The 13,948-nt window shown below is 39.2% G+C and overlaps 1 protein-coding gene across 2 annotated transcripts in view; it reads right to left on the bottom strand.

Moving 5' to 3' along the window:
• Positions 1–2,699: 2,699 nt before the first annotated feature.
• The window catches only part of dync1h1 (dynein, cytoplasmic 1, heavy chain 1), an 83,940-nt gene continuing 72,691 nt past the window's right edge, over positions 2,700–13,948 (bottom strand). For both annotated transcript variants that reach the window (XM_078234134.1, XM_078234135.1), the window contains exons 73-78: positions 12,787–12,998; positions 7,718–7,871; positions 6,666–6,808; positions 4,295–4,463; positions 3,496–3,623; positions 2,700–3,054 (exon numbers count right to left, since the gene is read on the bottom strand). In XM_078234134.1, coding sequence (XP_078090260.1) covers positions 2,926–3,054; positions 3,496–3,623; positions 4,295–4,463; positions 6,666–6,808; positions 7,718–7,871; positions 12,787–12,998 — 935 coding nt within the window. In that variant the 3' untranslated portion in view covers positions 2,700–2,925. The remainder of the gene's footprint in view (positions 3,055–3,495; positions 3,624–4,294; positions 4,464–6,665; positions 6,809–7,717; positions 7,872–12,786; positions 12,999–13,948) is intronic.

The following is a 13,948-nucleotide window of genomic DNA, read 5'->3' as shown; positions in this document are numbered from 1 at the left end:
GCTTTGAGTTTGTGAAACACAATTTGATTTCCATGATGAAAGCTGCTTCTTGATATGATCTATGTAACTGAGTTTTTGAGTCTTGTTGATTTTTGAACTCTTTTTGATGTAGTTTAAAAAATAAAGAAAAGCTATGGATGTTTATTTCTTTGCACTATGAGCAGTTTATGGTAAAATTGCACTTGCAGCACATCCTTAGTTCCACTGATATGATCTCTTTCTAGAGAGATTGTCTTTACAAACTGCATCACTTCTAGTCCACTTCAGTGGGTGTTGAGTCAACAAAGTATGGGATTGAACTTGTATAGAGGCTGGACCAGACAAAGGTGTAAGATTTCCTTCCCTGAAGGGTATTAAATAAATGACAGGCTAAAACTTTTTTTCCTACATGGACGAACAGTTTAAATTAGGCCATTTATACTATGCACCTAGAAATTGATAGTCACTGGGCTTATGCTATGTAACTTTGTTTCCTCTACTGTATTTTTGGGGTTCATGAGAAATCTATTATTGGAGAAGGCAGCAAACCTGTTAATTTTCTATTACACCATATTCTGGTGTCACTAAAACATATCCTTTCCACTTGAGGCAAAGCTTTTGCTGAAATAGGGCATTTAACATCAGGTTAGACCTGAAAATATCTGAAAATTGTGCTTGCTGGGAAATCTTTTAAGTTCAGAATAATTGTCCAGCAACAAGGATTGGCTATATGCTACCTTGATTAGCATCAAGTAGAAAGAAACCACAAATTATCAATCTTGTTTTAGATTTTAGTCTCACAAGTAACACTGCAATGAAGTCACTACACTCTAGTGCCTGTTCACTGAGGGAGAATTTAGCATGGTCAATGCACCTAACCAGCACATCTTTTGGACTGTGGGAGGAAACCGGAGCACTGAGAGGAAACCCACACAGACACTGGGAGAATTGTGCAGACTCCAGTGACCCAAGCCAGGAATTGGACCCAGGTCTCTGGTGCTGTGAGGCAGCTGTGCTAACCACTGTGCTGCTCCAGATAGAATAAGTTTATTGGACTTGAACCACTTTAAGGATTTTTATTTTTTTAAGATAACTTTCACTACAGTAATTGCCTGGCAAGGGAGAGAAAGCCCATCACTGAATTGGAGTCCTGGTCTTGGAGTAGACCAGTTTATGCTCATCAGTCCCATATTGTTTCATTCCAGTGCCCCATAAAGAGGGGAATGAAGTTGTGAAGAATGAGAAATTCTTCTCCATAGTCTGACCAGAAAGTGTGTAAATTCAGTTGAAAAAATATTGTATTAAATGTGAGAGGCTGAAATGCCTCATGATATGATCTATGTAACTGAGTTTTTGAGTCTTGTTGATTTTTGAACTCTTTTTGACGTAGTTTAGAAAATAAAGAAAAGCTATGGATAAGGAGTGGATAGGCTGAACAGCCTATTTATTCAGTACATACCATGCAATCCTATCTATAAACATATGACTCATTCTTTGGGTGAAGATGGAGTGAGCCATTTGATGAACACACTTGCAGGAGCACCAACTCAGTATCTGACCCAAGTCCTTTCCTGCACTCAATTTCCCCAAAACCCCACATTTCTCATGGCTAATCCCCTTGGGACACAGGGGCAATTTAACATGGCCAATCCACTTAACCTGCACAGCATTGGACTGTGAAAAGAAACCCAGCTCCCTGGCACTGAGGCAGCACTGCTAATCACTCTGCCACTCCTATTCATGAATAGGTCTAAAGGAAAATTGTAAACAATTAAAGATTTGCCACAATCAAATGTCTATGCAAACTCTGAAAGTAAAGGCATAGTTTTCTCTAGCCAGAGTTGATTGGCAGGCCTGGAAATGGCCTTACCTGGTCTAATAACATAATACCAATTGCTGCAAAAGCGTTTGAATTAGAAGTACTGCCCCTCTAAGAGCAAAATGGTATTTGACTCATTCAAAGCTATGGTTAACTGGGAGCCAGTGGCTCTGTTCTTCTGCAAGAGCAACTTGGTGACTCCCACTCCATGTTTTCATCATACTTTTACAATTTTCTCTCCAGCTAATTTTCCCAATTCTCTTTTAAAGTCAAGATTAAACCTACTCCACCACCCACACACAAAGCTTTAACTTGTGCTGCCTTTGATTCTTCTGTATTGAAAAGAAATACCCTTCTGCCAATGAGAAGTTTCTCCCTTTGCACTGACCTAGTTATGTTCTTCCCCACAGAGGAAACATTCTATAACCACAGCCTTTCATTTCTGGCATAATCCGTGTAAATCTTCTGTGCCTCTATCCACTGCTAGTAGCTGTGTGAAATGGATAGCTTCACCTGTTGTCTCAAACTTCAAAATATTTTACTATTTCACAGTTATGAAGCAGGAATAATGAGCGGCATTTTCCACCAACAGGATGCTATCAAGTCAAAAAAAAACTTCTACCACCCACAATGAGTAATATGGTATATGAATTTGTGCGATTATGATACCAGGAACCCAAGTAGTTCACTTGCTCCCATTGAAATTTGGCATTCTTCCCGATGAGTGCAGGACAAAGCACTGGCATCTCTTTTTGCAGCAATATGGAAGTAGAATGTAGGAACTTGAGGCACAACTTCAAAGCAGCTCTCTAACATGTGAATTTGAAGGTAATTCATCACTATACATTCCAATATTTAACAATTCAATTTTGAGTACCATTAACTATTATAGAAAACAGACTTCAATCATGATGTATAATTTTATTAACTGTAAAACCACTTGGAGAACATCCTCAAAATGAATTACAAAACACATTTTCCAACTTTGCTGAATCTCAGTAGCCATCATACCATCGCGTTTACAGAACCCTAATAAAATCACTCATTACTTTGAAAAGGTTACTACTATTCAGATCTAATAGCACATGCAATTAAGTAATATGTCATTTCAAAGCAATAATTTCCATTTATTCTGTGCAAAGCAGTGCAACACCACGTTCATAAAAGCTGCGCGAGTCTTCCTTGGTTGCAATTTCAAAGTCAACAGTGAAGATCAGGTCAGCACGAGTGAAGTTTAGGTACACTGGAAGTGTCACCTATAAAAGGGAAAAATGAGAAATGGTACATGCACGTTAGAAGGGCAAAATAAAACCTTTAAACAGGTGTTTGGAAAATAAAAAGGATACAACAGTGTTCCTTTGAAAAAAAGTGAACAAACAGCATAGATGCTGGAAACCAAATTAAATACCAAAGCACTCAGCAGGCCAGGCAGGTATGGTCAGGACAAATTGACATTACAGGGTCCAAACCCAAAATAAACTCTGTTTCTCTCCACTGATGCTGCTTAATCTACAAGCACTTTCAGAGTTCTCTACATTTGTTTCATTGGAGTGGTATACTATCTACATTAAACATTCAGGGAACAAAAGTATAACACTCACCATTCTTGAATTTAAAAAAGGAACCATTTCTTAAATCTTAGCATTAAACTTTAAAATTTTTTATCTTGAGGCTAAGTAAATTAAGTCAATTCTCACCACATTAGCTTTCCTTTCAGCATTTGTTTCCTTAACCCATCGAAGCTGTGTAAGAGGCAGTTCAGTGGATATCGAATTGGACAAAGACAGCTTGTTGTTATTACAAGTGGCACCCTGAAGTGTCAGGCCTGTACAAAGGAAAAGGTATATTAAAATCAATCCTTTTAAAAAGGCTGCCATTATGTTACCATTTGCATATCAATATAACATGACTTTACACATGCATTCACATGGGAGCAGAAGTAATCAGTTTATCATACAACTCCTGAATGTATTAACAAATCAAGATTTTATCTAACACCACACAACTTAATGTCCAGTGTAGTAAACCAGCCAGACATCATTTGTCATATTACCCACTAGCAATATATTAACATACTAATGTAGATTGCATAACTTGTGAAAAAAATCCCAAAGACTTTGACTAACAATTTTGTTCAGCTTCTTTCTTGAATGAACAGCAATTGGTAGTGTATGATACTTTGGTACAAATATCAGTTGGGAGAAAATATTACAGATGACACTGAGAAATGACCAAACCTGGTACAGAATCAAAGCCATCAGTATTAATAAAATCACAATCCTAAACTGCTATCAATCTTTGACACTACGTTCAGGATTGTGCTATAAAGAATTGAAATAAATTCTCTAAAACGTTCCAAATTGAATTGTGTCATACATGTTGTAATAAGCAGAACTCATTTCCAACTCAATTACGTACACTCAGATCATATTAATTACTATCTCAACTAGAAACTTGTATCATCTGTCAACATAGATGCAAATGAGTGGCACCAACCTGTTATCCCAAAACTGCAAGCATCCAGGACAGCATTCTGATTATTTGTAACTGTGACTTCCAGTCGAAGCTCTTCCAATGACCAACTATTTGCCTGAGCCACGTACTGCCGTGTTGCTGTGATGTAAGCCTCTGGCACATACAAGCCACCCAGGCAAACATGGATATTCTACAGCAAAAAAAGTGTGAAAAACACAGGAAAATATTTTATTCTAGCAATACAAAAGATGACCACTTGATATTCTTTGATCACTGGCTCGATGGTTTATAGGGAGAGATGATTACTTGCCCCACTGGAATGAGCCAAGGTCTTAATTCAAAACACTCGTCCTTCTGATCCCAAGACAATGTTAAAAAGAACATTTTACATCCTTCTGAACTAATATGTTGGTACACCATTGTTATCAGATGCCACGATCGGTTTAAAGAGAAAAGCGATTTGCAGCATAGATACTATTTTATGCTGCTAACGTCTATGGGGCTTGCAAACATCAAGAGTTATAAGGAGGAATAGTGAACATAGTTGGTTTAACAGTTTATAGAAAGTCAAAAAACAGACCAAGTATAACCTAAAATTGTGTTTTTCTACATTTCTGTATGGTTTCATTGCTGGAATGAAATGAATACACATTAATTTGTCTAAAGTTACTACTGTTGCTGACTTTTTAAAAAAATTAGGTATACATAGTTAGCAACTCTGAATAGTTTGCTGCAGTCCCCCACTTTGTACTGAGGTACAGCGAGTACTCATAAGGTGGTCAGTTGTAAGGCCATGGGTCCAGACCATATACCAGTAGAATTACTTAAGGTGGGAGGAGAATGGGTAGAGAACAGGATGTGGGGCACTGTGGAGACCGGCAATTGACTGGAGAACTGGAATAGTTCCACCGTTACCCGTCTTCTGAAGGAAGGAGACCGGAACAGTGCACAAGTTAGAGAACGATTGCTTTGACCTCCCATGCTAGTAAAAACCTGCTTGTGATCTTCCTGGAACTGCACCGGAAAAATACCAAAATTAACGATGAACAAGATGTATTTTGATGTGAAAGAGGAGCCAGAGATCAAGTCACTAATTTTCAAATTCAATTCAGCCTCATACGAGAAACTCTGGTTGATAAAGTTAGACATGGGACACCCACCACATCTAATCGACTTGAAGGTCAAGCTTGATCATAAGCAACAAACTAGGTTCAGAGTTGTTGGCATTATCTCAATGATTCAGTCAAAAAGGGTGTTAGACAGGAGTGCATCCTCTCACCATATTTATTGAACAACCTTGCAGAAATGATTATGAGGGAGACACTTAACTGATACAAAGATGGGATATCAATTGGTGGGCAACACGTTTTGAATCTTCGAGATGACAACAAAATTCTGCTGGCTAACTCAGTGGAGGAGCTACAGAGGTTGGTAAATCTTGATCAAGGTAACAGGAAATACAATCTCAAACAACGTTCACATAACAAAGACAAAGGTGATGGGACTGAGAGGAATGACTTGCAAGATTCTAATTAATGCAGTTCAGCTTGAACAGGTTGATATTTTTCACTATCTTGGGTCACTCGTTACAGAAGGTGCAGAATGTACTGAAGGAATTTGGGCTAGACTTAACAATGGTCATGGAGTAGCCACAGTATCGCAATTACAAAAAACTGTCTTCCGAAAGCCCGCGTGGCTGGTGAGTGTATAGCTGTGAAAGCTGGACCATCAAGTAGAGTGACAAGGCTCAAATAAGAGCATTCAAAATTAAAGGACTCAGATTAGAATTACGTGCGTCATCGACAGCCAAGAGGACAAATGAGTGGGTGCTGAAGAAAGCTGGTGTCAAGAGAAACTTGTTTGAAACAATGATATCAATAAAGCTCTCACATTTTGGACACATGATGCCAACAGGAGGATTGTGCTTGGAAAAAGAGGTGATGTGTGGCAAAACACCCAGAAAATATGCAAAAGGAAGACCCAATATGGCATGAATGCATATCAGAATGTGAATTGGACTCTCGATGGAACAGGAAACAAGGCCAGTGAAGAATAGAAACCAATGAAGGTGATGGGCCAACCCTCAGAATGAGAACAGATGAAACACAAGACAGTTAGCAGCTTCTTTCTCCAAAATCACAAAAAAGTATTAAGTAGCAATTAGAATTTTTGGTTTATGTACTGAGTTGTTTTGTTCACATTTTGAAACAATGCTCTACACAGAATCACAACTAACAGAAACACAGCATCTATCAAAAAGACCTATTCATATGTAGCTGATCACATCAGTTCACAGAGGCTAGCAACTCCCAAACGTGCACACTTTCAATTTACTAACGGCTTGATCAGCTGGGCTTGCAGTTTTACAATTTTAAGGGTAATATATACATACCTTTAGTTCTTTAGCTCCACCAGTGGATGCTGCTTGAGATATCTGTTGCAACTGCTTTATACGTTCACTGAAGTCAGATACCCATTGGATAACCGTCACATCTGCAGGAATCGTATAGCGGACCCAGCTGCGAGGCAGGATACCTTTTTTGATAGGGTGGAAGGATGAGAAAAAAGTCTGATTTGTAATTTTTAAAAGACAGTCAGACATGCATTTATATAGCACCTTTCATAACCGTAGGATATTCCAAAGCACTCGAAATACTGTTGAAGTGTAGTCAATGCAGCAGCAAGAATAGCACACTGCAGGCTTCCATAATGACTAGATAATCTATTTTAATGATGCTGATTGAGGGATAAATCTCGACCAGGGCAACAGGGATGATTCTTATGTTCTCTCAAATTGCAGCATGGATCTTTTACATCCACTTCAGAGAGATGGGATTTGGTTTAATATTCTATCCAGAAGTCAACCCAGCACACTCCCTCACTGGCATCTCCATCTAAAACCTTTGCAGATAATTGGGACGGCACAGTGGTTAGCACTGCTGCCTCACAGCGCCAGAGACCAGTGTTCAATTCTGGCCTCGAGTGACTGTGTGGAGTTGGCACGTTCTCCCCATGTCTGCGTGGGTTTCCTCCTTGTGCTTTGGTTTCTTCCCACACTCCAAAGATGTGCGGGTTAGGTGGATTGGCCATGCAAAATTGCCCCTTAGTGTCAGGAGGATTATCAGGGTAAATCCATGGGTTTATGGGGATAGGGCCTGGATGGGATTGTTGGTGGTGCAGGCTTGATGGGCTGAATGGCCCCCTTCTGCACTTTAGGGATTCTATGATTATTGGGTTAGACCAGGTATATGCACAGGTTATTAACCGATGTACCACAGTATGATTATTATAATGAACCATTTAAGTAACTCCACAGGAAATCTATTATAAATAGTTTGAATGTATTTGCAAACATATGTTTATAGAACTTTATGTTGCTGCTTTAAAGATTATACAATTTTAAATACAGTTCGGATCATAAATACCACATATTAATATCCTTACCCTTCACCATCTCGCTGATCAATGTCCGTAGATAGTTGGTCTGTTTCTTTTTCCCTTCACATACTTGCACTATATCAGCTAGATCTTGGCGAATATCTTGCAATAACTTTGCACCACTCTTAACCTCTCTTTCAAAGAATCTAAACAGTGGATCCTAGAATGACAAACATTTGTATAACTACCCTCTTTGATTTGTAATGATTTGCTTGCAATGGACATTTTAATTTTATTAAGGGATAATGAGACCCACTGCTGGGGAAAATGGAAATAAATGTAGTTACAAAGGACTATTCTACACTTTCTACATAAATACATTCTGCTCTCCATTACCATTCACATTTTTTCTTCATTCCTGGCATATTAATTTGATGTAATTATCCACAGCTTCAAAAAACTCAGCTTTTTAATAAATGGAAAATGCACAGTTTGAATAGATGACAAGTACAACGGTGACGTACTAACACATGAAACATAAACTTACCTTAATGCATTCAAGGCCATTACTCAGCCTTCCAAAAAAAAATCATGCAAGTGCAAACATATACAGAAGCAAATCTCTTCTGAATGTTTTTTTATGGTAAGAAATCTGCAGGGAGAGAAACAGAGTTAATCTTTCAGGTCAATGGCCAATCATGATGAGGGGCCATCAGTCTAAAGCATTAACTCTGTTATTCTCTCTTCACTGATGAAGTATTTTCAGCATTTTCTATTTTTATTTCAGATGTCCAGAATCCAAAGTGTTTTTCTGTGATTGAAAATCTCAAGAGCATTTTGAAGGAGGAGGAAAAACGCAGGCTATTCTTTCGTGCCACCAGATGAAAGGTAAAATGTGAGTGCCTTTCATCAACACATCCTCTAACTTTTTAGTGCACTGGCAACTTGTTCAAGTGCACCGGCAACTTGTTCAAGTGCACCGGCAACTTGTTCAAGTGCACCGGCAACGTGGGCACAGTAATTTGAGAGTCAATTTGTGCACAACTGCAAAGGAATTTTTGGCTGCTGCACAGTTTAGAGGGAACATTGCTCATCACTGAAAATTCCAGACAGACTGCCTCTTTCTGAACTCCTGATGAGTTCATCTGCCCCACACAATTTTTAAAAAGAAATACAAGGGGCAGATGTTAAATTTAAACACATTTTCGCAGATCTGGGATTCTGAATAAAATGAAACAAAAAATGACAACAGTATACATTAATATAGTACCTACAAAAAAGTGGTTTGCTACAGAATTTATTCAAAAATTGGTACAGACCCAAAAGGAAGAGATAGTTGGAGAAATGACAAAGGGGATGCATTTTAAGATGTCTCTCAAAGGAGCTCTGGTTACTGGGGTGTGGTGGATGGATGTAGAGAAAGAACACCAGAGCTTCATGCTTAAGATAGCCGAAGGCACAACTGCAATAGTTGGGTGAAGGGAGCAGCAGATGTACAAGTGGTCAGAACTGGAGGAACGTTCTTGGAGGGTGATAGATCGGGAGATGATTACAGCAATAGGAAGGGGCATGGGATGAGGATTTTAAATGAGAAGATTTGGGGACCTGGTGCCAATATACAAGGGAGACGGACGCATGGGTTTTCTTGCAATTTGGAATACAAATGGCAAAATTTTGGATAAGCAGACAGAGACCAGAGAGTGTATCGGAACAGTCAGGTTTAGGACGAGATCAAATTTGGATAAAGGCTTTGACAGCAAGAGCTGAGGTCAGGCAAAGATAAATAATGTTACAAAGGTGCTAGTAGGTGGCTTTCGTGATGGAAAAAATATGGGGCAATGGGCAGTTGTGCCTTCGGTTATCTTAAGCATGAAGCTCTGGTGTTCTTTCTCTACACCCATCCACCACACCCCAGTAACCAGAGCTCCTTTGAGACACATCTTAAAATGCATCCCCTTTGTCACTTCTCCAAATATCTCTTCCTTTTGGGTCTGTACCAATTTTTGAATAAATTCTGTAGAAAACCACTTTGTTGTAGGTACTATATTAATGTATTTTTTGTTTCCTTTTATTCAGAATCCCAGATCTGCGAAAATGTGTTTAAATTTAACATCTGCCCCTTGTATTTCTTTTTTAAATTGTGTGGGGCAGATGCACTCATCAGGAGTTCAGAAAGAGGCAGTCTGTCTGGAATTTTCAGTGATGAGCAATGTTCCCTCTAAACTGTGCAGCAGCCAAAAATTCCTTTGCAGTTGTGCACAAATTGACACTCTCAGGAGCACAGGAGTTATACTGGAGGATGAGGATGTGGTCAACTGAGTATTGTGGGGGAAAATGAGAAGTTGTCCAATCTGGAGGAAAGATTCAAAAGTCACATTTAAATGGTGTGAGGGAGGATCTGGGTGTCCTCACATGAGCATGTAGGTACAGCAAGTAATAAGAACAAAGGAATGCTTACCTTTATTGCAAGGGGAATGGAGCACAAGAGTCTTTGGTTTCCTTATTTAAGAACATACTTGCCACGTAGGCAGTTAGAGAAAGTTCACCAAACTGGTTTCTGGGATGAAGGAATTGTCTTATGAAGCAAGGTTGAGCCTACACCCATTGGAGCTGAGAGAGGTGTTCTTAATGAACAATGCAAGATTCGGAGGGGGCTGGACAGGGTAAATGCTGAGAGGACATTTCCCCCTTTGGGGAATCTAGACAGTTTTAAATAAAGGTGCATTCCACTTAAAAATGGAGATAAGGAGGAATTTCTTGTTAATATTTGAAATTCTCTACTCGGGCAAGCAGTGAAGGCTGGGCCGTTTAATATATTCAAGGTTGAAGTTAGATAGATTTTTGATCTATAAGGGTCAAAGGGTTACAGTGGGCCCTTTCAGGAAGGTGGAGTTAAGGTGATAAGCAGATTAGCCATGAACGTATTGATTGTCAGAGCAGGGGTCAAATGATCTTCGCCTGCTCTTGCTGCTTATGAACTTGCATACAAAGTCATCAAAAAGGATGAGGAACTAAGTGCACCATTACATGTCATTTTAGTACTTTGATCAGCAAACCACTTTGTTGTAGGTACTGATTTCTAGGTTGGGAATTGGCTGGCGAGATTCAGAATGACACTGCAAAACGCAGGGGTGGATTGGAAAATGGAACCACCAAAGATGATGAGAAAGAGTACTAGGACGTGGAACAATTATTTGGAAGGATCAGAGTGGATTTTAAAAAGGGAGAGAAGAGTGTTACAATCAGGACTAGGACAGGTCATGGGTAAAGGGTGGATATGGCAGAAACAGCCAATTAGATTGCTTCAATCTTAGTGAGACTTCCACGACTTCCTTAGACTTGAAGGTGAGAGCGTGGTGACAGCAAAGTGATCCAAGGAGATGACAAGTAATGGGAATAAGCCAGGAGTTATCTTTGCTTTCCAGGATCATCTTGGAATGGTTTTGGCAGCGAAGAGCAAAATGTGCCAGGCCTAGCTAAATCACTCTGACAAAGGGCCATCTAGACTCAAAACGTTGGCTCTACTCTCTCTCCATAGATGCTGTCAGATCTGCTGAGATTTTCCAGCATTTTCCGTTTTTGTTTCAGATTCCAGCATCCGCAGTATTGTGTGTTTAAACCAGTTTTGTGACAGAGACACTGGAAATTTTTGCGCTCTCATGTCCAAGATACGCATGTGGAGGCTACGCCAGGGGAAATAATTAGGTTGGGACTGCATTAGGTTTTTAAATGCAAACAGGGGCTCAAAAAGTCATCAATATAAGTAATAACAGAAAGTGGGTTCTGAAGAATCAAACGGCACTAAACTTTAACTGTGCTTCTCTCTCCACGGACACTGCCAGTCCTGCTGAGTTTTACTGGCACTTCCTGCTCTTATTTCAGATCTCTTGCATCAACAACATATTACTTTTACATCAATAGTAGTACCCAGGATTTTCTTTGAATAGTGCTAGGCAGATCTTTTAAATCCACCCAGAAGCAGAAAGGAACATTTGGTTTAATGGTTCATCTGAAAGGCAGTACCTTCAAAAGTACAGAAGTTCAACATGTTACATGTTCAAGTTTCTGGAGTGTGGCCAGAACCCACAACTTCACTTAAAATCCAGAGTGCTACTGCTGAGCCAAGACTGACACTGGAAACAGCACCGAATATATCAGAAAATGTTGTTCCAATACAGGACTACATGCTAAACATCGAGGTGCATATTTCAGCGGGCTAAATGATCCCTTTAACAATGGACTCAAAGTTCTGCAGCCCTACCATTTCAGTTTGCAGGTGGAGGACGACATTTAAGGAACCAACAGGAGAAGGCTCCAAGAACCTCCCCATCCTTCGTGGTGCAGGAGCTCAACAGACAAATCCAAGAATATTTGCAAACATCTGCAATCCCACGTTCTTATCCTCCAGAGTTCACCAAAATTGCAGATGTTAATCTGCAGCTAATTTGATTCACTACATAAGAAACAATTGTGGCTATGGACTTGGACAACATTCTGGCTAGACCTAAGCTCCACTATTAACCACATCTCTAAACAAGTTGCTCCAGTTTAGCTACAACATTGGCATGTACCTGATTTCACTGGAAACAATGCTTTCAAGCATCAATCCTACTTCTTGTGCATTATTTGTTCCTTTATATCTGACAAATACCTGCAGTCCAACCATAATTTTAAAAAGGATTTGCAGATGTATTCCAAAATTGAGAATTTGAATCTAATCCATACCTGAACTATAAATATAGCCTTAAAAATGACCTGCCTCATTACAAGGAAGCAATTTCTGCATCAGGGATCTAAAATCAAGGTCAAAACATCATGTTTCCGAATACAATTAAGTAGACTTCCCCCAGTTAGCATGCACCAGAAACAAAAAAACTTCCTTTAAGTTTGACTATTGTTTCTGATGTGAATGTTAGTAGAAAGTTTAGGCCAAGCTATGCATGTGGTCAGTGTATGCCATACAAAGCCCTTTACATATTGACTCTCAGTTACAACATAGGTTTTTTTTTAACATTATGCCTGGCAAATTCCATAAACAGTTAGACCCTACTAAAATAATTATAGATTAGCTTTCATACATACATCACTGCTCCTTCATTGTAGGCAGATATTAAACAATGCTTCACATTTCTTACCTTAATATTGTCAACAGTACGTTTAAGATGGTTGAGTGATTGTGGAATAAGTTGGAGCCAGTTACAGGCTGTGGTATGAAGTGTTCGCATCCAAATTGGGCGTCCATCTGAAGTAGAACCTGTCCGCTGCTTCTTCTCTGTCTCAGCATAAGCTAGATCGTCCTCATCCTCCAACATCTGCATTTTCAGCATTTTGCTGAGCATGTCAGTGCCTGGACCAGATAAGGGTCAAGGGATCAAAGATAGTCTAACTAAATAAAGGCGGCGCTACCCAATCAGCTAACACCAGAGAATGGTGGTAAAATAAATCAATTTAAAGTAGGTATCAAAAGGATTTTAAAAAAACAAGACAACTGAAAATGTGGTATACTGCCAAAGAGATACCCAGGTAACTTGTTCAATAATAGTCTAGGGATATATTCATTTAAATAAAAAGTTGTGTAAACTCAGGCTGCTGATAATCAGACAAAAGCATGAAAGTACATGTCTGCTGAAGAATGAGATCAGGCTAGTGTTAGTGACTGTGTTGCTACACAAGACACAGAAAAACATGCCAGACACAGAAGTAGTAGGAGGACAAATTGAAAAATATGAATTTTTGTAAGCAAAGATACAAGTTGTAGCTAAAAGGATTTTGAAGCAGTACAATGTCCTTAGCAGGCGATGATTTGATGGTCAATTTCATGATCAGCAGTGAAGTGACAGCACCTGCTGCAACTGTGGAGAAAGCTGCCCACAAATATGTAGGAATTTCTGTGGTGAGGCTTTTCCCTTTCACAACAATTTGAATTTGACATCTAGTCAAAAGGATCTCCACGCGTCCAGCAATAGTGATGTCATCAAGTAGGGTAGGCAGCAATCACAATGGAAGTACTCAGACAACAAATCAGAAAGTCGGATGCCCAATTGTCCTTCACTTTAAAATTTTAGAGTTAAATAAATGATTGGGGCATACACCTGAGACTAAGGTAGATGCGAAAATATCAAAATGAATTTGAACTATAGGAAAAAATGGGAAACATCATCATAATGAAGAAATTCAACAGTTTCATAGATATTACCAGTACAAAATATGGACCATTACGCTTCAAAGTAGTACAAAGCATATAGTTGATAAAATTATGATGCAGTGTAAGAGAGAAATCTCTCCAGCAGTTGCATA

The sequence above is a fragment of the Mustelus asterias genome, chromosome 18, assembly GCF_964213995.1.
Source record: "Mustelus asterias chromosome 18, sMusAst1.hap1.1, whole genome shotgun sequence".
In the NCBI taxonomy this organism is placed as follows: domain Eukaryota; kingdom Metazoa; phylum Chordata; class Chondrichthyes; order Carcharhiniformes; family Triakidae; genus Mustelus; species Mustelus asterias.
The sequence above is the reverse complement of the archived record's forward strand: the minus strand, read 5'-3'. Positions and strand labels throughout refer to the sequence as shown.